General features: G+C 46.3%; 1 protein-coding gene and 1 non-coding gene across 2 annotated transcripts in view; one reads left to right on the forward strand and one right to left on the reverse strand.

Moving 5' to 3' along the window:
* LOC110305029 (uncharacterized) overlaps positions 1 to 3,816 on the reverse strand; it is a 124,410-nt gene extending 120,594 nt beyond the window's left edge. The window contains 3 exon segments of the mRNA XM_021176772.2: positions 1,849 to 2,022; positions 2,336 to 2,450; positions 3,384 to 3,816. Coding sequence (XP_021032431.2) covers positions 1,849 to 2,022; positions 2,336 to 2,450; positions 3,384 to 3,586 — 492 coding nt within the window. The 5' untranslated portion in view covers positions 3,587 to 3,816.
* Positions 3,817 to 8,993: 5,177 nt separating this feature from the next.
* On the forward strand, positions 8,994 to 9,123 carry LOC115032689 (small nucleolar RNA SNORA17). Its single transcript, XR_003838318.1, has one exon. It is a non-coding gene; the product is annotated as a small nucleolar RNA SNORA17 (small nucleolar RNA).
* The last annotated feature ends 15,520 nt before the right edge of the window (positions 9,124 to 24,643 follow it).

Below are 24,643 nucleotides of genomic sequence, written 5' to 3' on the forward strand. Positions count from 1 at the left end.
CACTGTGATTCTAGTTCTGTTTAGACACTCCATAGAGTTATTTCTAAGAGATTAACATGAAGATAGATAGATAGATAGATAGATAGATAGATAGAATCTTTATCCATCGTAGAAACAATTTTGGAAACCATGAAATCTTGTTAACACTATATTGCAAATAGAAGATGTGAACTCAATACATGCAGGGGAAAATTTAGTGACCTGAGAGACTGACCAGGAGTGTCCCTAGCAAGCTAGAGAGCACACAGCCTTTGTATAAGTGATGTCTTGTTGTATAGGCAGTTCCAAAGGCTCGCAGGAAGCGGGATTCCGTTATTAAGGAGCCTCTGCAGATACCTCCTACAGTTTAGAGGTGGTCAACTGTCTTTGGATCACCTTGACTCCAGCCATTGAGTTACGCTCTCTGCTGTGGCTAAATCTAAGTGCTTGTCTTAGGGTCTCCATTGTTATGTAGAGACACCATGACCACAGCAACTCTTATAAAGGAAAACAGTTCATTGAGGCTGGCTTACAGTTCAGAGGTTTAGTCCATTATTGTCATGATGGCAAGCATGGCAGCAAGCATTCAAATACAGGAGTCCATGAGGGTCATCCGTAGCCAAACCACCACAACGATTATGGGCAAAAAGGAGTTTTTGCAAATGTTTTCCTTTCTTGAAAATCATGTTTTGCCAACTCAGAAGTCCCATGAGATATTTTAAATATTTTTAAAGAAGATGTATTTCTTTTTGTTTTATGTGCATGGGTGTTTGGTCTATATGTGTGTGCCTTCTGCATGCAGTGCCTGTGGAAGTAAGTCAGAAGAGGGAGACCAATCCTCTGAGTGGCTGCAGTTACCAGTGGTTGTGAGGGACTGTGTGAGCGGGGAGACCTGAACCTGGGCCCTTTGCCTAGCAAGTGCCATCTCTTATGCTAAAAACAAAACAAAACAAAAACAAAAACACAAACAAAAACAAAAACATACAATGTATTGTTCATCTGCCAGCAAGACATACAGACTTGAGAGCAAAGTTTAAAATCTTATCTAAATGGCACTTACTGACAGAAATAGGGAATATATACCCCAAATTAACTGGTCTTCCCCCTGGTTTGACCCACTATCCCAGCTCCTGGCATTTGACTCTGAGTCCAAACACTGAACATGCTTGAAGTTCAACCATTCCCTTCTCAGGTAAGAATGAACATACAAACAGGGCAGAATTAAACCACACGACTTTCCTTGTCTTTGCCAATGAGGACCGTACATTCCGACTCATCCTGCACTTTTAAGATAATTTTCTTCTCACCATTTTTTGTGACCCAGCCCCACCTCAGGGAGAAGTCATTTTAAAGTGTCACTAGCAGTATGATTTTTCATTTACCATAAAGCACTTTTGTTTGAGTTTTTGGGTCAAGTCTGATTCTAGACAGTTTCATTTGTTTGCTTGTTGAAACTGGGTCTCACTGGTTACAGACTGGCCTCAAACTCACAGAGATCTTCCTGCCTGACTTCCCAAGAGCCAGGATCAAAGGTGTGAGCCACCATGCCTGGCCAAATTCTAAGAGAAATTTTGTTTTCATGTCTCATTTTACTCTCATTAGAAAAACTGGTGAAAATATTTAAATTATATTTTAAAAGAAACTTTGGTGACCTGTTTGAAGAACATTTAATGTATATTAATACGGTTTTCTCAAATATTTTTATGGATACATAAAATCGTGTGCTCTGAAACTTCCTTTGTCAATTAACTTATTCTAAGCCATTTTTTTAACCAAAGAATTCTTGCTTTCAGCTTCTACATGTGGAAATGGTCCCACATATTGTTCAGGCAAATGCCTTTTAATTTGGGATATAAAACTGCGTGTTACCTTTGTCTTAATTTCGGTGTCTGCATTGAATGCCAGAAGCTTGGCGGCTATGCTGGTGTCCTTGTTGTAGACCGTGTAGTGGAGGGAGGTGTTCTGATGGATATCGACGGCGTTGGAGTCAGCACCGTTTTCTAGAAGGATCTTCACACAGATCTCGTGCTGGCGCTGTGTGGCCTGTGGGGATTGTCCCAAGGAAACAGACTCTCAGTTCAAGAAAGTCTAGAATTATAATCCTTCCACGGATTTCACCAAACGGTTACACTGACATGCCAGAAACTCGTTTTTATTCAAGTCTCATTTTTTTTAGAATGTGTTTTCATAACCTGCTCATCCAGAGCTTGTGTGGAATCACCGTGCTCCTGCTCCTGACTTCTGTAAGGCAGGGTACAGGCTCCACATCTGCCTCCCACATGCCGGGGTGCGGGCCTCCCACACCTCAGAATCCGGGGGTTGTGCTAGTTCATCTTCTGCCCCACTTGTTGGTTACCTTGATCAGAGCTGTACTTTCCTCTCGGTCTCGGGCTTCGATGTTGCAGTCATACCACAGCAAGAGGCTCACCATTTCTGACTGGCCATGAGCACAGGCATAGTGCAGAGCAGTCCTGGGAGAGAGAGCGCGCCTGAGGGCTACTGTGCAGTGTGAGGAGGCAGCTCGCACTTTTCGGAAGCAAAACAGCCAGTTTTGAATTCTTTTTCTATTTAGCAGTGCTAAGAAAGAGCAGTTAAACATGGAGGACCCCGAAGGAGAGCGCATTGCAAGAGACACGGGACAATTTGCAAAGGAAGATTGGGAACGTGGTGTTAACTGCAGTCGTCCTGAACTAGGGACCACATTGGCAAGCTCCAAGGCTTTGATGGTCTCTAAGATGTGAAGGCCTCCAGTGGACCATCTGCTTCTGCTTCTGCATCAAGGAAGCAGCCGAAGCTAATGGAGCGCCTGTGTGAACTTTGGAGCTTCACATACTATGTAATGAAGATGGATGCTAATCAAACTAGCCCACTTCAGGGCACCCCCCAGCCGAACTAATGGATGAATCAGCACATTGATTAATGAAGATGGTCACCCTGAATAACTGGACGTGAAGCCCTGCTCCAGCCTCCATGTAAGGTCCCTCAATAAATAACTTATAGTCCTCGGTTACCGTGAAATAAAAAGAATATGGAATTTTATTGAATGAACTTCCTTAGGACCCATCCCATTATTAACTTTTTCCATGTGCAGGAGAAATCACATTTAAATTGTCAATAGAGTCCTCTGAAAACAGAATTATATGGGGCTTGGAAACCAACTAAACTAAACAAGTTTAGTTTTCGATTTGATTCTCTTGAAGACTGTCTGGGCTCTGGACCCATCCAGGGTTTCAGATGCTGAGGCACCTGTGGTAGGAAGAAAGGCTAGCACCTCCTGTTAAAGCAGGCCTTGGCCTCCCTCCTCCACTCCCGAGGCCAAGATTGGCTTCCTCTCCCTAGGCCCTGCTGTCACTCCTCTACCCCTGTTCTGGGCCACCTCCCACCCCCACCCCGCACCCTCTAACCTTTTCTTCCGGTCTGTAACGTTCACGTCAATATCCCCAAATTCGAGCATCTTCTGCACTTGGGGTATGTCCCCCACGCTTGCAGCTTTGTGGATCCTTTTCACAGGCATGTACCCAGTGAGGTACCTGGGAGGTTCTTGGTTCTCAGCATGCCTAAAGCTCAGAAAGCCCCAAGGCGAGTGACCCTTGAAGATCTTCTTCATGGCTCAGACTGTGGCCCTTCACCCTATCTCTACCCCTCCAAAACTCAAGTGTTTATAATGCCTTCCTCCCTCCTAGTAACAACCTCGGTGCTCACAGCAAACCAGTTCTTTCAAGTCCCAGTCTTAGCCACCGCCAGCCAGTCCCAAAAGAGAGCCAACCAAGTCTCAGAATCTCGCCAGGATGCGCCCACAGAAGAGCCCCAAGGTTTAACATCCCTCCACCTCTTAGGCAGTTGGCAGGACTGTCGTTGCCAAGCAACACCGTGTGCACGTGCTCCAGAGACCCACCCCCCACTCCCGAGGCAACCAATCAAAGCACGTAGCCAACAGTGCTCAGCTCGCATGTCAGGCTCGTGAGCAACTGTGCCTTCAAGCATCAAACGTGTGCACCATTAAGCAGATGGTCCCGATGCTCAAGGCCTACTCAGTCTTGAAACATAACTCCCTTTAGATGGATCTACACTCATCTAAAGTCTAGTCTCCAAGAAAACCTTCCTCAGAATTCGAACTTGAGGCCAGCATCATCTTGCATGCCCAGCCAGACTGCGTGACCGTAGTAGGACCCTTTCCTAACAAGCAAGCAAGCGAAGAAATCTTCTCAGAATCTCCATATGGACTGTTTACACACACCCCTACCCCCGCCCCCCGAGACTAGCAATTGCAATAATAGAATGCTGCATTAGTGGTTTCGTAGACGGTGACAGTATGTGTGGTGGTGTGCAAGCTGGTGTGGAGGGAGCTGCACACTGTCCAGATAAAATGAGATCATGTGCCTGCTGCCTCTCACCCACGTATTTGGTCCTCAGCATGGTCTCTGCTCGATTTTTTTTCCTCTTTAAATCTTCAGGATTTATTTGGATCACAGTGTAATAGTTCAAACTTTGCCTTTTGATAGACTGCTGTCTCAGAAATCTCTTTCCATTTATGTTAGGATGACACTTTAGGCAGCTGGATCCTGTGCCATAGCCTTGCCCCATTGTCCTGGTCCTCCTGCGCCCTCTCCCCCTCCTCCTGGTTCTACATTTCTTCCATCTTTCTGGCCACCACACACCAACTCCTCATGTATACTACTGGTAAGTAGCAGTTTCCAGCCAGGATTTGACTGAATCTCTAATTCACTGCCTTAGTTTTTGGCTAATATCTTCTCCACATTCTTTATTCTTTACTGTGTATTTGCCTTCCACTTCCAATCTCCCCTCCAGATCCCATTGTCTGCCTGGGCCCTGTCTCACACTTCCTAGGTGCCATCGACAACAGAAGCAGGATCCAAATTTACTTCTACCCCTAGCTCCAAACCATGCGGATCATCCATGCTGTTACCCAAAAATCAATGGTGCCCAGGAGGGTCGAAGTAGAGAATGTAACACCCACCCTGCTCTGCATCTGCCTTGCTTCACAAAGAAGGACCCTAGAGATGAGCACTGGTGAGGTAGCCTGCATTAACACTGTGAAGGAGCCTCAGAGGATGCGGTCCAGACCTGACCACTAGCCCCTCCATGCGAGGAGCAAGTGTACCCCTGTATGAGCAAACGTTCTCAATATGAGGCCATGGTCAGGTCAAAGAGGACAACCACTGCCCCCTGATTCACGAGACTGGTGAGGCCTTCCCTGTTCAAGAATGAGTGTCGATAGTGTGTACAGGCGATAAAACCCACAGCTTCCTCTTCCAGATGACAGCAGCTGAGATGGCTCCCCAATAGAGACACCCCTACCCAGATTAACTAACCCTTGCTCAGCTACAGATAATAACTATGTTGAGGGTCTAAGACACCATTACATTGCTGTGAAAAGACACCAGGACCAAGGAAACTCTTTTTTAAAAAAGCATTTAACTGGGGGCTTGCTTACAGTTTTAGAGGTGAGTCCGTGAGTATCAGTGGCAGGAGACAGGCAGGCGTGGTGCTGGAACAGTTGCTGAGAGCTTTGCGTCCTGATCCACAGACAGCAGGCAGAGAGGAGAGTGGGAGAAGACTGCACTTGGTGTGGACTTTTGAAACTTTAAAGCCAATCACATAGCAGTTCCAGAAAGCTCACTGAAGGATCAGGAAGGTTTTGGTCATTCTCTCACTATCAGGGTTTTCCATAGGAAATGAGGGCAGCTCCTGTGGCAAAAGGAGACACAAGACTTCAGCAAAGAAGGCTGAGCCAAAAGCCAATGGTCACCAAGGTGGATTAGTCCATTGCCCAGCACCTCAGGGCATAGACCCACCACCAATTCGGAAGAGCCTGGTGAACTTTCTGCGGGGCAAGTCTGAGGAGACTTACAGAGACACAGTCCAGATGCAGGCCCAGAAGCATGGCTCCCAGCTCAGCCCTGAGCAGCTCTCTCAGCTCAGACAGCTCTCAGAGTCTCTGACTGCCATGGTGCACAACCATCTTCAACATGGCCAACCAGGCAGGCTTTGTCTTCCCTGCTGAGGCCTGGCTTGTCCCAGCCTCCATGCCTGCCCCTCAGGAGCTGTCTGGTGAGGACTCTCAGAGTCCTTTGGTGGAGGGAGGAGAGAAGATGACAGATCCTGCCAGCCAATCAGACAAGTCCTGAGCCAAGGCCATGAGACCCTCCTAAGCAGAGTCACACTCTGAGACAACAAAACTGCACCCCCCTGTCTACACAACCTGTAGCATTCACCCTCTGTGTGAACATGTACCAGGCACACTGATGAGAAGAGGAGTTTGAAGTGTTTACTCTGGACTATGAACTGTGTTTCACTGGGATCTAGGATTCAAGTGCTAAATGCACAGTGCATCCTTGCTTTCTTTGGATATTTTGCTCAAGTATGTATATGTTGGGTTTGTGTACTTATATTGTAGAGTATGTCCAATAAATATTGATTTACCAAAAAATGCTGTAGTTCTTTGGTCTTTTCATTTAGTGTGAGGAGGGCGGGTACACAAATATCTTAGAGTATATTCCCTGTAGATTATAATCAACCCTTCTCATCATCTGCCTTCCCTTCTGCCAGCCCCCTCCTGATTTTATATTAAGTCTACCTTTATTTTTGAGAAAGTAATAACATTGTGTCCTTACTCATGTTGAATGTCAATGATCATAACTACATGCCTTAATGTTCTGGGATTGCACAGAGAATGTTTAGTATTAATTATGTAAATTAATTACCTTTAGCAAATTCAAATAAAGTGAACCATTTCTTTCTAGTTTTGTTTTTATTATTTTATAAGAGCACATATCACAGTGAAGTCATAAGTTGAACTTGACTATTTTCAGTTTAGTGTTATCAACTTACATTGACTGTCTTGGGAGACTGGCCTCTGCCTGCAAGAGAGGGCTTATCCAGATCAGACTAATTAACAAGACAAAGCCTCCCCCTGATGTGTGTGGCAGAATTTTTCCTTGGGAGCCTTGCCTCCTATGGAGGCGTAAGGGAGCCTGGCATGAGTCTCCCGCCCGCCTTTTTTTTTTTTTTTTTTTTTTTAAATAGAACCCTGTACCTGGTTTCACAGTGGTGGTGCCAACCACAAGAATCATAAACAAAGAAAATGCACCACACACTTGCCTACAGCCTGATCTTATGAGAGGAATTTTGTCACTACTCATTTTTCCAAGTGACTCTAACTTCCATGAAGTTGACATAAAACTGAGCAGACATGCTAAGGTCATAGGCTACACAGAAATCTATTACAGTTGTCACAAAGAGACTTGATGTCTTGCAGAAATTTAGGAACCTGGAAAAAGGCAATGCCATTCCCTGAAACACTATTCCTCTACCAGATTCCAGGAAAAGGGAAAAGGAGGGGAGTGTTTAGAACAAGCGCTGCTCGTCATTTAAACGTTTGCTTTGCAACCGTTTCATGTTGAAGTAAATGAGAATGATAGTTAAGCATCATAAGTCACACATGTAAGTTCTCAAGATTTCCCTGGTGGTGAGGTCTCTCTGAGGAAGCTTTATCAGACACATCTCTGAAAGGGTCTTGAGATTCCTGGGGTTTGGTGACATCAGGTGCATGGCTGTGACTGGGAGAGACTTATGTGCCACAACCAGCATCTAATCCTGGAGCATATCTGTCCTATAGACATGCATAGTCCTCCTGGCCTAGACCCTACAGTAAGATTGATCCCGCCTGTCTTTAATATCCATGTTTTTGCATTTGAACAGCCTTGACCTCTGCATTAACCACTCCTGTAATAGTGCCCGAGACCTCAGCTGGCCCCCAGATGCCAGCACTGTGGATTCCATGCTGAAAGCACCATTAATGCTTGTAAAACTCAGCAAGTGGACAGCACCCTCTGCCAAAACTAAAACAAAGACCAAATCCATCAAAGTCCACAGTTCTGGGAAAGTCTCTAAATGTACTTACTTTGCTTTTTAGCTTCTGTAGTTGCATTTCTGGCTAACTGTTCTTGTTAACTGAAGTATATCAACAGAGAACATGGGTTTTGTGCTTAAAACTCACCCCTAGAAAGACTAGGACTATACTGGGATCCTTAACACACGGTGTAGTTTGCTAGCTAGCTAATAAATATTTTCTATTGTCTAAACCCATGTCTGAACAGTCTTCTCTGGTGAATACCCCATGTCTTAGTCAGGGTTTCTATTCCTACACAAACATCATGACCAAGAAGCGAGCTGGAGAGGAAAGGGTTTATTCGGCTTACACTTCCATACTGCTGTTTATCACCAAGGAAGTCAGGACTGGAACTCAAGGAGGTCAGAAAGCAGGAGCTGATGCAGAGGCCATGGAGGGATGTTCCTTCCTGGCTTGCCTCCCCTGGCTTGCTCAGCCTGCTCTCTTATAGAACCCAAGACTACCAGCCCAGAGATGGCACCACCCACAAGGGGCCTTTCCCCCTTGATCACTAATTGAGAAAATGCCTTATAGCTGGATCTCATGGAGGCATTTCCCCAACTGAAGCTCCTTTCTCTGTGATAGCTCCAGCTGTGTCAAGTTGACACAAAACTAGCCAGTACACCCCATAATATATACATCAAGAGAAATAACACTGCGGGAGTTATTGGCTGGGAGAGCATTGTCCGAAACTCTTTCCATGGATATGAATCTAGAAAGCACACGCTGTACACTTAATTGATGCTTGCTCTTCCTCAGAAAGCTTAATCCAGTAAAGGAGTCTGTCTATCCCTGCTGTCAGACTGCTGCCCGTGGTGCTTCCACTGCACACATCTGCATCCACAGCACAGGGCAGCTCCATTGTTCTGTAGGAGCCCTGGGACAATATTTACCTCAAGCCTTGTCAGTCTCCTAATTGTAAAATCTGTAATCCTGATCATGGTGGTACATGCCTCTAGTCCCAGAACTCAGAAGGCCGAGGGAGGAGGATCTTTGAGTTCAAGGCCGGTCTGGTCTACAGAGTGAGCTCCAGAACAGCCAGGACTATACAGAGAACCCCTGTTTCAAATAAACAAAAATAAATAAATAAAGATGTTTGCTCCCTTCCCCTAGAGGCATTGAAGATGTGGCTGCTGTATCTCGTGTGCCTCAGTAGGTAGCAGAGAGGAAAGAGGCTCTGTTTACACTGTGTTCTGACCTGTGAACATCTGAATGATGAGTAGCCTAACATTCCCTGAAATGGGGCTGGAGAGATGGCTCAGCCATTTAAGAGCACCAACTGCTCTTCCAGAGGTTCTAAGTTCAATTCCCAGAAACCCCAATGGTGGCTCACAGCCATCTGTAATGGGGTCTGATGCCCTCTTCTGGTGTGCCTGAAAAGAGCAATGGTGGTGTACTCATATGTATAAAAAAGTAAATCTTTAAAAGAAATAAAAATCCCTGAAATAAGCAAGCCTGAGACGATCACCACTCCAGTGTCAAGCAGGACTGGACAGACAGGCCCAGGACAGAAAGCAAGCCAGAGACTAGAAGAACCCCACCTGGGACCACAGGCCACAGGCTGGAGTGAGTCCAAGACAGATAGCTGCTGGGAAGGCAGAGAAAACACCCTGGAAGGACCACCAGACTCGGTGCTGTGGGGCACTGACAGGAAGCTAGCCTAAGATGAACAGCAGTCTGGCACCCCCACTCCCATGCTCAAGACGACCCCTGCCTGGTGCCACAGTGCACAAGCACAGCATAGCTCCTGAGACCACTCCTGAAACGACCCCAAAGACCCCAGGGGCCACCAAAAGGAGCAAGGAAGTGGTGGAGAAATGGAAGAGAGAGAAACAGAAGGATAAGGGCACAAGGAAGAGAGGCAGAACTGCAAACTCAGGGGTAGTGTGGGACACCCTGATATAAGGAGCTGGTGATGCCGCCTGGACCATAGTAGGGTCCTGACCTGCTGACACTGAGGGACCACATCTGGATCCTTGGCCCTGCAGTGTTAGGGGTCTGTTACCACTGAAGGCCAGGCAGACGTCCCTGGTCTGGGCTGCCACTGGAGACATGCTTAAAGTCTGAGGGCTGGCAGAACTGGCCCCACCCCTCACCTGGGAATTGTGGGAGAGCTGGCCCTAGAGGCAAGAGAGCAGGAGAGCTGGCCCCACCTATAGCCAGCTAAGTACTCAGGAGAGCAGTCCGCACATTGGGGGAGTTTGCTGGCCCCAAGGATTCAAGCATGGGAGAGCTGGTCCTACCACTCCTCTCCCTGTGGCAACATGGAAAGGGAGAGATGCCTTCCTCCCCACTTACCCCTAATGACCCAAGGCAGGTAGGAAACCTAGCCCTGGGGTTGTGAGATCCAGAGCTGACTCATCTTCACCAGTAGCAGCTTGGAAGAGCAGGTCCTGCACCTCACCCTGGAGCACAATAGAGCTGGCCCTGGATGTGCAGGCTGTGGGTGAGCCGGCCTGAAGACCATGAATGTGGGAGAACCAGCCCGGTGTCTAATCTGTTGTACCTGGTGTTGGCAAGGGAGAGATCCCCTCTCCTTCCTTTTGCCCTCTACACTGGAGATGGGAGAATTGGCCCCTATGAGATCATGAAAGCAGGAGAGCTGTTCTGCCCTAAACCTGCTGCAGCATTCTGGAGAACGGGTCCTGCACCTCACCTGGGCAGCATTATAACTAAGCCTGATGGCAGAGGTGGGGGAGTGGGAAGATGTGCAGGCGAGCCAACTCCCAAGGTGTGAGTGTGGCCTTGCCTCTTGTCTGCCATGTGGTACTGTTCCCCACCGACACCTTTTGGGACCTAGGGCAGGTGGGAGAGCTGGCCCTGAGGTCATGAGTGCAGCAGAGCTAGCCCTGCTGCCTAATTTCTGCAGCTCAGAAGAGCAAGCCCTGAACCTTGCCTGAGCAGCATAGTAGAGCTGGCCCTGGATGCCAGGGTTGCAGGTGAGCCAGCCCCACGAGTGTGAGCACATAAGAGCCAGCTTTGCCTGTTGTCTGCTGGGCAGTGGTGCAAACAAGGGAGAGACACCCTCCTTCCCTCCCTTGTCCCTCAACATCTGTGGCAGATGAGGGAGCTGGCCCCTGGATTATGACAGTGAGAGAACGGGCCATGTCCCTCCCTGGCTGCAGCACTGAGGAGAGCGGGCCCTGCACCTCGCCTGAGTAGCTGGGTAAAGATGGCCCTGGTTGCAGGAATTTCGGATAAGTTGGCCTTATGATTGTGAAGGCCGATGGCTGACCATTTCTGATACCTCTTAGGCCCAGATCCAGGGCCTGCCCCAACATCTACCTCATCGATGACCTGCTGGAGCACATGAAGGTGCTGTTCCTACAGATCCAAAACTACAGGATCTCCATGACACAGGGCCACAACAGGATATCCTAGAGGAGTCTCAGAGAGGTTCCAGCATCAATAGAGTAGCAGAAGCCAGAGGCCTTATACCAGACCAACAGGTCATTGCAATGGACATTTGCAAGCAAAGAAGTATGCACAGAAGGGTATATATACTGTGGGAGACACTATGACATACTACAGCTTCCATGAGATTTTTTTTCTGTTGGGGGGAAGGTTTGCAAAGTTGGAGGGCAGGTACAAGTGGGAAGATGAGTGGGACTGGCATGCATGATGTGAAATTCACAAAGAATCAATAAAATGTTTGGTTTTTCTTTTATTTAATCTTTGAAAAAGAAAAGATTTGTAGCCTAATTCCAGTTTAAAACATACAAATAATGAGAATATAACATACTCATTATTATGCAACTATAATATATTAATATAGTGCATGTATTTTAAGTCATATAACAAAAAGGCATAACATAACAAGATAAAATAGTAATCTAAAATATTTCTTTTCCCATCCTGACGCTACACAGTAGAACACCTCTATTCCCTATCTGTTGCTCTGTAAATGTCTATCACATTTCAAGATGAGTTGATCAAGTGGCATTGTTCTCAGTTCACTGGGACTGGGGCTGGATGAGAAGAGTCCACAGTTGATCCAGGTAAAAACTGGCAGCTAAAGGGGCTGGAGCGATGACAGTGCGGTTAAAGCGTGTACTGTTCTCATGGAGGACCAGAGTTCAGTCCCCATAATTCACACTGGGTAGCTCACAACCACTGAAATTCCAGCTCTCCAGGACAATCTCGTACCTCCTGATTCCACAGGCATCTTCACTCACAAACGGACGTACTCTCACAAACAAACACATAATTAAAAAAAAAAAACTTTTAAAACTGGCAACTAAAATATGTTAGTGTGATGGTTTGTATATTCTTGGACCAGGGAGTGGCACCATCTGGAGATATGGCCTTGTTGGAATAGGTTGTGTCACTGTGGGTGTGGGCTTAAGATCCTCACTCTAGGTGCCTGGAAGTCAGTCTTCCACTAGCAACCTTTGGATGAAGATGTAGAACTCTCAGCTCTGCCTGTGCCATGCCTGCCTGGATACTGCCATGCTCCCACCTTGGTGATAATGGTCTGAACCTCTGAACCTGTAAGCCAGCCCCAATTAAATGTTTTTATAAGACTTGCCTTGGTCATGGTGTCTGTTCACAGCAGTAAAACCCTAACTAAGACAGTTAGTTTTATTATTTCTTTTTAAATTTATCTTAAATCTCAGCATTAAACAGTTGGGAGTTTTTTGAAATACCTACAAATTAAGAAAAGTCATGTGTTTTTATTTAGACTTTTTGTTTTGCAACACTGAGGTCAAACTCATGGTCCTGCACTGCATTTGTCTTACATTAGGAATACTTGGTGATCTTCCCATTCACCTTTGCAGAGATTTAAGAAGATGATGAAGATGATTTAGGTGAGTGCAATGGCATACTTCTTTACCCAGAATACATAGGCAATTGCAGATGGATCTTTGTGAGACTGAGGCCAGCCTGGTCTATATAGTGAGTTCAAGGACAACCATGGCCAGACAGTGGTGGTTCACACCCTTAATCCCAGCACTTGGGAGGCAGAGGCAGGTGGATTTCTGAGTTCGAGGCCAGACTGGTTTACAGAGTGAGTTCCAGGACAGCCAAGACTACACAGAGAAACCCTGTATCCAAAAAACAAAACAAAAAAAAAAAAACAAAAAAAAACAAACAAACAAACAAATAAATAAATTTTAAGAAGGACAACTATGACTATATAGAGAGACCCTGACTTTAAATAGAAAGAGAGAGACAGAGAGACAGAGAGAGAATGAGAAAGGGAGAAAGAATAATAATTGATATTTTAAATGTTATGTCTTGTTATTATTTTGACCCAAAATATCATTTTACACTTATATTTTACCATACTTAGTGCTAAGACATATGACTACTCTGTGGGAGTATGTGACTCATCAGGTGTTGCAGGATATTTGATCACACTGTGAACCCTGAGCTTGTGTTAAGTACTGAAAAACCTGTTTGTAGCTGTGGTGTGGCTCAGCTCCTTAGCTCACACCTTTAATCCTTCTGGCTTGAATGTAGACACGCCCTTAGTACACACCTGTAATCCCAAACAATGAAGGTAAAGTTAGTTTGTAGAAGGAAACACCAATGTTTGAAAGTGTTGTCTAATCAAATGGCAGACAAAGTGACAAATCAGAGAAAGATTTAACAGACTAGGATCTGCCCAACTCTCACAAGAAGAGAGGGGAAAGAGAGGCTTCTTAAGAGAGAGGAGGCAGAGAGAAGGAAGAAGCAGGCAGTTTTACTGGGACAGTTGTACAGAGACAGGTTAAAGAGAATAAAAAAAAAAAGGGGGGGGGGCGGGGAGCCAAAGAATACAGGAGCCAGAAGACCAGAACAGATTGCTAGTGTTAGTCTGAGGTCAAGCAGGACAATTCAGGAGAAACTGAGAGAAGTAATACTGAATCATCAGTCAGCAGGGAGAGGAGTTGGGGCCAGAACAGCTGAGTTACATCAGCCAGCCAGAGCTCAGAACGAACTGGAAAGACTGAGAGAGCTTAGTCAGCAGCAAGTCTCAGAGGCTGACAACATTCTAGGCCTGGATGAGATTGTATGGAGGCCAGAAGCTTCCAGGACTAGGCCTAGGTTTGCAAAGTGAGGCACTAAGACTCAAAAATAACAATTATTCTGAAAGACTCCGTGAGGAGCCCCTCACTCAGGACTCGGGATAATAGCGGACCCCCAAGAACTCATGAGAGACCAAGCTTGATGCAAATCACACGAGGCTTTATTTGGGGAAAGCCAGAGCTCTGGGGACGACTCATATCCCACGCAGGGGTAGAGGAGACGACCTCGAGGGGAAAGGGGTCCCAGTTTTTATAGGCCCTCAGGGAGGAAAGGAGAAGGGGGGAGTAGGGGATTTCCAGATCTAAACAATGTCTATTCTCAAGAAATGGGTATGGGAGGGGTACAAGGAAAGAGTCTGGTGCAGGTGTAGCAACTCCGGATTGGCCCGGCTGTGGTTGCTGGGGAGATTTTCTGACTCTATCTTAGCAACCAATATCACAAACACCTGGCAGTGAGGTGCAGCAGTGGGCACACACTTGGGTTTAAGGAACGGTCAGAACACTGGCAGACACACGGGTTCAAGGAGAGGCCAAAGCATTTTGCCTCTATTTTTCTAAATCAGTGAAGCTAGTTCTGCTAACAATGAAATCTATTTTGCCAATTTCAGGGCTTCTGTGACCTTTTACATTCTGTCAGGATCTTTCATTCCCCCACTTCTTCTAGTTACTAGTTCTAATCTTAGAACTCAACTGCAATCTCTTTTTCAAGGTTTTACAGAGACTGGTATTGTTGTCTTAGTACTAACAGCTGGACGACACCAATCTTTTCTCTAATAAAGGTCACCAATCTATTAAGAATTAGAGCGCCAAACGTCAGCAGTAAAAGCAAAATTATTAGAGGGCCCATTAGAGTAGAAATGAGGGTGGTCAACCAAGGGGATTTATTCTTCAGGAGCTTGCTTTATGTGAGAGGCATGAATCTAAGCAGAGATGCCTTCTACTTTGACAGCAGTAGGGGTGGTCAGCAGCACGATGTAAGAGCCTTTTTAACGAGGTTCTAGATTCCCAGCTCTATGTTGTCGGATGAGAACTTCATCTCCCACCTGGAACTGGTGTGGTACCAACAAATCTCCTGGTTGGTTAGGCCTCCTTGAGCTGCTCTCAGGCAGTGTTTCTGACCACTTCTAGGGCTTTTATGTGTGTAAACAATGAAGGACCAGGATTAAATTTTAGAGGATCTAACACTCTCCCCACTTCAGTGAGCGGGGGAGGCCCCACCATACAGGATTTCATATGGAATGAGCTTAAATTTTCCCAATGTGTTCCTGATGCAGAACAAGGCAAAGGGAAGGAGAGCTGTCCAGTCATTTCTGTCAGTCTCTAAGGTCAGTTTAGTCAAGTTCTCTTTTAGAGTTCTATTTATCCTTTCTACATATCTTGAACTCTGGGGTCTATAAACACAATGTAAAATTCAATTAATCCCCAGTTAGATGGCCAGTCTCTGACTTACCTGGGCAACAAAGGTGGGTCCATTGTTAGACTTTATTACCTTAGGTATTCCGAACCGTGGAAATTTTTCTGTTAGGACCTTCTTAACCACAACATTGGCAGTTTCTTTTTTTTTTTCATTGGGTAGGCCTCCAACCATCTTGAAAAACTGCTATCGGTGTAGATGTTGATGGGCCGCCCCTCAGCCATCTGAAGGGCCTTCTACTAGGAAGCTGCTTCTGTGTACCAGTTTGGAACGCCTGGCCACAGCTGGTTGCATAGATCACTATGGATCCCGGTTTCTTCCGCAAGGATGTCCGCACAGCAGTGAACAGGCGAGGAATCGTCCATTTCAAGCAGGAGGGTAGCAGTGTTGAGGATAGCAGGAGGAGCAAACATGACCCATTCAGTCAGCAACAGACTCTGGTAGTGGGTCATTCAGGTGTTTGTCATCCATCGGTCTGGGGGCTGGCGGATAATGCTTTTAAGAGAGTGGGGACAGTTATTTGCTGTCCCAAAGTTAATTTGTTGGCATCCTTAACGAGTAAGGTATTGTAACAATGGCCTTTAAACATGTGGGCTATCTGCTGGCCACTGAGTCCAGCTTCTTAGACAAATATGCCACGGGCCTCTTCCACAGCCCTAGAGCCTGAGTAAGGACTCCTCTGGCCACCCCTGCCCTCTCATCAACATAGAGGATGAAGGGTTTGGTTAGATCTGGCAATGCCAAGGCTGGTGCAGTCAACAGGGCCTCCTTAATATTTTCAAAGGCTCTCTGATGTTCTGATGTCCATCTGAATTCTCCACTTTCCTTGGTCAGGGGGTACAAGGGGGCAGCCAGTGTTGTAAACCCAGGTATACAAAGTCTGCAGAACCCAGCGGTGCCCAAGATTCTCTCACCTGTCTTGGAGTAGCTGGTGCCGGTATTTGAGTCACAGTCCTTTCTCTTTGCAATAGGCACATTGGTTGTTTTCTAAAGTCTTCTGGACGGGTCTTCTTCCTCCAGGTCTAGGTTCCCTGTTGCCCAGGTACCCTGTCTGTCTATTCTCAGGCCTGTTCCTTCTTCACGCTCCCCTACTACTGCAGCCAAAATCCTGCTTACGTTCCTCTCCTGTCTTTTATCTCTTTTATTCTCCCTCTCTTCTTTCTTTTCTTCTGTCTCTCTTTTGTGATACACCTTTTCTGCCTCCCTGACTAAATCTTGTAAAGCCATGGCATGTAATCTTTCTAGTCTCTGTAACTTTCTCTTAATATCTGATGCTGATTGCCCTTTAAAAGCCATAGCAACCGTGGCTTGTTGACCATCAGAGGTCAGGTCAAAAGGAGTCTAGCGTCTATAAGCTTCTATCAATCTTTCTAGAAAAATAGACGGGGCTCTGTAGGGCCTTGCATCACCTCTCTTACCTTAGCCAAATTGGTGGGGTATCTCGTCGCTCCCTTTAGACTAGAACCCAGCCGGTAAACTGCCAACCTCTCCCTACATTGAGCCGTGTTGTAGTTCTAATCTGGCCGGTCCAGAGGGAACCCAGCGTTAATATCATTAGGTAGGTTGGTTGGGACTCCATTCACTCCAGGAACATTTTTCCGAGCCTCCAGGAGAATGTGCTCTTTTTCTTCAGTGGTAAACAGAACCTGGAGGAGCTGCTGACAGTCATCCCAAGTGGGTGGATGAGAAAACATAAGAGACTCCACCAGGACCATTAGGCTGGCCGGATTCTCGGAAAAGGAGGCATGGGTAGCTTTCCAATTATACAGATCAGCCGATGAGAAAGGCCAATATTGGAGGGTCTGCAGAGACTGTGGGTCTGTGGGCAGGTCACCCACAGCTCGCAAAGGAAAAGCAGAAGTGGTGTCAGGAGCTACATCTGCTGGGGGACTCTGGGCTCGTTGGCTCCGGGTCCCAGCCACTGGTCCTCCAACTGCACTGCCAGCAATCCCAGAGCTGGGCACAGGGACCTGCGGAGGCAGAAGATAGGGTGGAAGGGGAGGGGACTCTGGCCACTCAGGAGGCCCTTCAATTTCAGGATAGATCTTGGGGGGAGCTGTGGATTGAAGAGGAGGCTCCATTTCAGGCAGAGCCTGTGGTTTCAGTTTTGTTTGGGCTCAGGGTCCGGGGAGTGGGAGTGGGAGCAGCTGGAGGAAGAGCCCCACGCACCTTCTCATCGCAGGGCCAGAAAGCACTCTGGTCCAGGCAGGGTCCGCAGTGCTGCCGCCACTGTGCTTACTGCTTCTTAGGGCAGAAAGCAAGGGTGCTGTGCTGACCCACCCACGTGCATGGGGGCATGGAGGGAGGGCTCCAAGATGTGGGGAATCCATGGTTTGATTATGGTGGTGAATTCTGGACAAGGTAAGGTTGTTGATCCGGGTGGGACCCAGGTCCACTCTGAAAAACAATGGCTTTAACTTCAAAGATAAGAGTCAAATCAAAAGTCCCCTCCGGTGGCCATCCTACACCAAAAGCCCGCTACTCGGAGGCGTAAAAAGTCTGCCAAGGTCCTTTCTTAATTTCTACTACAAGATTATGGGCCCTTGATCTAACTTCAGTCCAGTAGTCTAAATTCAAACTTGGGGGGGGGGGGGCGGGGGGTTGTTATAATCTGTCCTATCGTCCAATATCACGGAAAACACGAAACAGACACACACACACACACACAAAAAAAAAACACACAAACTGACAAATGCCTGAAAACAGACACAAAAAACAAACACACACTGACAAATGCCCGTCTTCTAACGGACAAACAAAACCAACTCAGAAATGCAAAACAGTCGGGGAAGTGTGTAAGTCTTCCAATCTAGGAAGACTACCAACTCTTCACTTCCCACCCCAGACAGACTCCTGGAGTCCTTCCCCTTGCTCGGGGCGTCCCCCAGAATGGCACGGCTGGTGATTTCAGCACATCTGCTGTTCACACTCCATGCCTCATCCCGAGGCGCGGGTCTCCGTTTCTCATGAAACATTTCAGCACTGAACCTCGCCGGCTACAGAAATATTTTTAGACAAAAAAATCTCACCTCCAAGTGGGTCTTCAGAGACGTGGGTGGTTGCACCAATCCCAGGATGAGCCCCCAATGAGAGACTCCTTGAGGAGCCCCTCACTCAGGCCTCAGGATAATAGTGGACCCCCAAGAACTCACGAGAGACCAAGCTTGATGCAAATCACATGGGGCTTTATTCGGGGAAAGCCAGAGCTCTGGGGACAACTCATATCCCACGCAGGGGTAGAGGAGTCGACCTCGAGGGGAAAGGAGTCCCAGTTTTTATAGGCCCTCAGGGGAGAAAGGAGAAGGGGGGAGTAGGGGATTTCCAGATCTAAACAATGTCAAAAAAAAAAAATGGGTATGGGAGGGGTACAAGGAAAGAGTCTGGTGGAGATGCAGCAACTCCGGATTGCCCCGGCTGTGGTTGTTGGGGAGATTTTCTGACTCTATCCCAGCAACCAATATCACAAACACCTGGCAGTGAGGTGCAGCAGTGGGCACACACCTGGGTTTAAGGAACGGTCAGAACACTGGCAGACACACGGGTTCAAGGAGAGGCCAAAGCATTTTGCCTCTATTTTTCTAAATCAGTGAAGCTAGTTCTGCTAACAATGAAATCTATTTTGCCAACTTCAGGGCTTCTGTGACCTTTTACTTTCTGTCAGGATCTTTCAATTCCAGATAAATAAGAGTTTCTTTTACACTCAGGTGACAAGGTACATGGGATTGGCTCATGGAATGTCACCAACATGAATGAGTTTTCTGGGAAACCGAGGAAGAAAAACTCCTGTACACCCACCCCCTACCCCAGTTAGTTCTATAAGGGGCACTTGTATGAGATAGATACTAACTTCAGAATAAATTGTGGTTACATATTAATAAGTTATTAACAGTGATCATATAATAGTGATCACTTAATCTTGAGTAATTGAAATGCAGAAAGTAACTGAAAGCACAAAGACACTACATAGATGTTACAAACTTATGCTGTTATCTCCCGTGAGATAACACATAGGCAGCAGGGACACGTACAGCAGGCACACACTTGTGTGCACAAAACATCTCCATATAAGCACATATAGACACAGGTACACTTATAGACTTATGTACACTTAGGCTAACGAATTGACACATTTAAGTGAATATGTCTATTCATTGAGCATAGAATGCACACAGACCCACAGATACATTCACAGACATACACAAACACGGAGGCGCAAGCACAGCCAGGCACATACATATGAATACGGCACATTAGACACACATTTTCTTTTTTTTTTTTTTTTTTTGGTTTTTCGAGACAGGGTTTCTCTGTGTAGCCCTGGCTGTCCTGGCACTCACTTTGTAGACCAGGCTGGCCTCGAACTCAGAAATCCGCCTGCCTCTGCCTCCCGAGTGCTGGGATTAAAGGCGTGCGCCACCACGCCCGGCTACAGACACACATTTTCAAACAAGTACACACATCTGTCCATATGCAAACAAGGACACATAGAACAGCCAACAACATGTGTGTTTGAGCACAGGTATATACATGTGAAAACCAGTGTGTTGGAGGATATTTGATCACATTGTGAACCCTGAGATTGGAATTGGAAAAATCTGTTTCTTGTTGTGAGTGACTCAGTAGACAAGTAGTTGTGGTGTGGCTCAACCCTAGCGCAAACCTTTAAACCAAGAGCTCTCTGTAAACAAGAGCTAAATAAAGTCAAGGGTGGGTCAAGAGGCAGAGCAACCAGTTGAGAGAGAATGAATATAAGGAAATCCAGGAAAAGGGAAGAAAGGTCTTTGAGTTGAAGGGCATTTAAAACAGTGTAGAGGAGGAGAAGGAGAAGGGGCATTGGTGGAGTAGGAAGGTCAGCTGGTGCTTCTTTTACCTGTTTGAGCTAGCAGGCTTTCATCACAGTGTCTGGCTCCTGCGTCTTCATTTGGTAATCGAACGTTTGGGATTTTGTTATAAAAACAACACAGGTGAATATGTAACTGTAAGTACATCCATCAGTATGTATCAATACATAAAAAGGCACTCAACTGGCTGTACACACATCTATGCATGAGCACATATGTATATGAGCGCATATGCAAACATATGAAGATCATTCCATACGTTCATACACCACTTACATGAGTGCACAGTTGCACAGAGCACAGAACATACACAGGCTCATGTGTAATTTCCTAGTTGGATAAACATCCGGGATGATAGTACAGGGCTAGCTTTCCCTAGACTGGTCTAAGCTCTTGTCAAGGCTAAAGACACCTACCAGCTACCAAGACCAGAAAGCTCCAGACCATGAAGGAGTAGAAAGAGGTGGTACACATCCCTAGAAGATTTCCACCTAGTCCCAGATATTCCTCTTTTATCTCACTTCTGTAAACGAGCTGGGTTGCTCCAACTGGCACAGGATATGCTTAATCTCACACAGGCAGGAAATATACCTCTGATTGGACAAAAGTGGGAAACACTTAGCCTTATGGGGTTTGTCTTGATGAGCCCTTGACTACTGTAATTTAGTGTCGTGTTCTGAGCATCAGTGAAGTGGAAACTTAAGGATTCTTTGGAAAGTCAGTCGGATGATGTCTTGCTGGGGCAAACACAGGAAGGAACATTTAGCTGAAATGGACACAGGTGAGAGGATGTGTTGTGGATTGGTTCTAACTCTACTTGTTTTATTTCAGCTCCCAAAATTACACAGGGACCTGCAGGCCTGCCTGTAAGACACTGAGGGTCCCTGCCCCCAGTTGGCTTTGATTGGTACATAAAGTTGCTGGTGGCCAACGGTTGGGCAGGGAGACAGAGGTGGGTTCCAGGGCAAGGAAGGAGAGGAAAGAGAGTCACCATTGCCAGGGAGGAAAGAGGTCCAGGCCTGAGAAGTGTAGGACAAGTGTAGACAGAGAGACTGCCAATGTGTAAGTGTTGGGGACTGGGGCCCAGGAGGGCTACAGGCCTGGGTCTGGGGTAGCAAAGATGGAATATAAATTGTAGTGCGTAATAATTCAGGAGTATCGGAGGGGAGGCATTAGCAAATGCAGGTTTGGGAGAGTGGCTCAGAAAGGCCGTGTGTGTGTGTGTGTGTGTGTGTGTGTGTGTGTGTGTGTGAAAGAACCTAGTGGGGAAACCCCCACTCAATTCCCGATTCGACGTGCACCCAAGAATCACGAACAGACGACCAACTTGATGTAAGAACACGAGGTAGTTTAATGGCGGAGCTCCGGGTCAAAACGTATCTCACGCAGGAGACAGTGGATTCGACCACGAGGCTTGGAAGCTAGGGGTTTTTAAAGAGAAGGGGTGGTGCTGAGGGAGGAATTGGCGCGGGTTCATGTGATTGGTTTACTTAAACATCAGCAGGGAGGAATTGGCGCGGTTTCACATGATTGGTTCATTTAAACATCAACAGGCTGTCAGAAGGACGAGAGATAGGCCAGTCAGGACATGTAACTATGGGTCTGTCCGGGCATGTCCTGGGCTGTTCTGCTATTTTCTCAGCCCCAGGTTTCAAAGCTCACAAACAACTCTTTGGGCTATTTGACATACATTACATGAATCACAGATCTCAATTTTTTATTTTCTTTCATGTGTGCTTTCATTGTAGAATCCAGAGCATTGGGGCAGCAGGGAGGAGTGCACACTGCCACCATGGGGTGATTTGAGTAGCATTAGCCAACTACTACTTCAAGGACTTTCTGCTAGAGCAAGCACGTGAAAGGACACATGATGAAGTATTCTTTGCTGACAACACGCTTGTATTGGTCCACCTTGCATTGCATAGTTGAGTTGCATTTGTCAGGACTCCATAGAGAGAAATGCACCAAAAAACTTCTAGTGGTGTGCTGCAGTTTTTTGCTGTTTTTGCTGACTTGGGCTGATTAGCAGAGTGATGTCAGCTGAGGCAGAGGCATATGCTGAGACAAGACCTGTAGATGACACATGATGTTTGGAGAGGGTATAAATAGGACTGGATGGACAGTGGCAGAGGCTGAGCTTGGCTTGCTTATAGAGCTAGCTGTGCAATGCTTGTGGGTCCCTCATCTTCACTGATTTCACTTCCCTGAGAGAGGCACAACCAAGAACTTCTAGCGTTCTTCCTGGTCCCTCCTGCTGATTCATGCTGAGGCCTGACTGTCTCTGCTAGGTCGTGTCACTGCTGTTGCTAACCCAACTCTGCTGAATGGGACTGCTGGTATGGTCCACTAACCTCTTATCCTTTCTTTCCTACTACCTCTGATAGGTGGGTGATGGGCAACAAAGGAGGTTAAAGTGTTTAAAAACCATCATTAAAAATAAGGTTTGAAAAATTAAAGTTACACATAGGTCTTGGGTATGGACCTGGCCAGTATCCATGGTCCTGAATGCCGCAGACCCTCTGGGCCCCTTTGTCTGCGTGGAACAGGTCTCTAGTCACAGGTGGGCAAAGCGTCAGATGGAATGACAGACAGATGAACACAGGAGAGGTTGTGTAGAATCTGAATGTAATTTGTCAAATCGGGCATCAAACTTTTTATACAGAAGAAAATAGGGAAGTTGGGTGACACACCAGCAAGGTACAAAGAAGTTACTGGATTCTTACACAAAACAGAGGAATGCAAACACAGAAGGTCTGACAGGAACCACCTGGGATAGAATTCATTGTTAACAACTGGGATCAAAAAGAGCTCCACCTAAGGTCCACTAAATCTTAGAAGCCAGGGTCAAGGGCTTCATGCCCTTGCCATAGTTCCTATTTTAGTCTATTGTATAGTCCACCTTCCCCCTAGGCCATTGTAAATCCGTGTGTATGGGTGTAACTCACCTTAAGTATCTACTCTGGTTCATCCTTAGGTCTCAAACTTCCTTCTTCCTAGATGATGGTAGATTCCTGTGTAGGGCAGTGACTTAGCTTTTATTCAAAGTGATAGTGTAATGCCAGAGGCAATTCTGAATGTCACTGAATAGGCAACATTCTTACTGAATTCCAAGCCCATGGTCAGCTCAAGGACTTTCTAGGACATTGGAACACTGGTGAAGGCTTAGCTATGTCAGAATTCAATCTTAAAAGGCACTTATAATAAGATAAAACTAAAAGAGAGCATGTGGATCCATACACCAGACTAACGCGGGAATAGAATTTGAGTATATGGGTTAAAGAGAACGCCAGACTCCAGGAGGTGAGTTTCCGTGAAACTCTCTCCCTCGTGAGTGGCTTCCAGGCCTCTTGGCCTGTCAAGCTGACTCTATCGGAGTGCATGGCACCTGAACACTATTTAATAAAGGCTGCTTCAAATTTGGCTCAAAAATTGTGGTAGTAGTCTTAGAGCAGGGAAGTTGGTGTATGGGCAATTCTCCATTCTTTGGCTGACGTAGAAGGTCCTGGTAGTGTCACGTGATGCAGACTCACACAATATTTTGCTGAGGCAAGACCAGTGGGAGGACACTTGATGTTTGGAGAGTATGGATAGGACTCAACGCACAGTGACTGTATGGTTGGCCACTGCATAAAGCATTTCTTTGCCCCTAAAACTTAGCTCTCAGACATTGTTTTTTCTGGGCGATGGGCTTCTGGACCTGAGTTAGATAATGATACTATTAGGGCAGCCCCAGAGTTGTCCTGAAGAATTCCGCAGGTGGTCCTCAAACAACATTATTCCGTTACCTCAAGTTCAAGATGAAAGCAAGCCACTTGATAATTGTGTCAGGACACAGACATGTAGAAGGATTAGTCATGTCTCATTTCCTATCTTGTACCTCCCCCAAACTGGTAACCTCATAGCATGTAGCAGCCACAACGTGTGGTAGGACAATAGAAATAGTTTCCTAAATTAGTCCTCATATCCTATATCATACCTTCACTGGTCTGCTAAGAGGAGACTCCTTTCTAAGCTCAGAGACTTCTACTAAAGTAGATAAAAATAGGAAATTTCCTATGTGTCTCAAATTATTTGAGTCACAGAATTATCCTAAATTCTTAACAATTCATTCCAGTCAAAGGTGCTGTTTTGTTCGTTTTGGAGATAGGGTCTCACACATCCATTTCATGTCCTTTTAAGCTCCCTTTTTTTTTTTTTTTTTTTTGGTTTTTCGAGACACGTTTTCTCTGTGTAGCCCTGGCTGTCCTGGAACTCACTCTGTAGACCAGGCTGGCCTCGAACTCAGAAATCCTCCTGCCTGTGCCTCCCAAGTGCTGGGATCAAAGGCGTGCACCACCACACCCGGCCCCCTTCCATTTTTAAAATCCTCCTGCCTCAACCTTCCAAATGCTGGGATTACAGGTTTATGCCACCCGATCTGCTCATACAAAGTTGCTTTTATGAACTTTACTTCCTCCAAATCATTTATCACTAACTCAACTCCCCC

This window comes from Mus caroli, unplaced genomic scaffold (genome assembly GCF_978045245.1).
Source record: "Mus caroli unplaced genomic scaffold, Mus_caroli_1 scaffold_13, whole genome shotgun sequence".
NCBI classification, from domain to species: domain Eukaryota; kingdom Metazoa; phylum Chordata; class Mammalia; order Rodentia; family Muridae; genus Mus; species Mus caroli.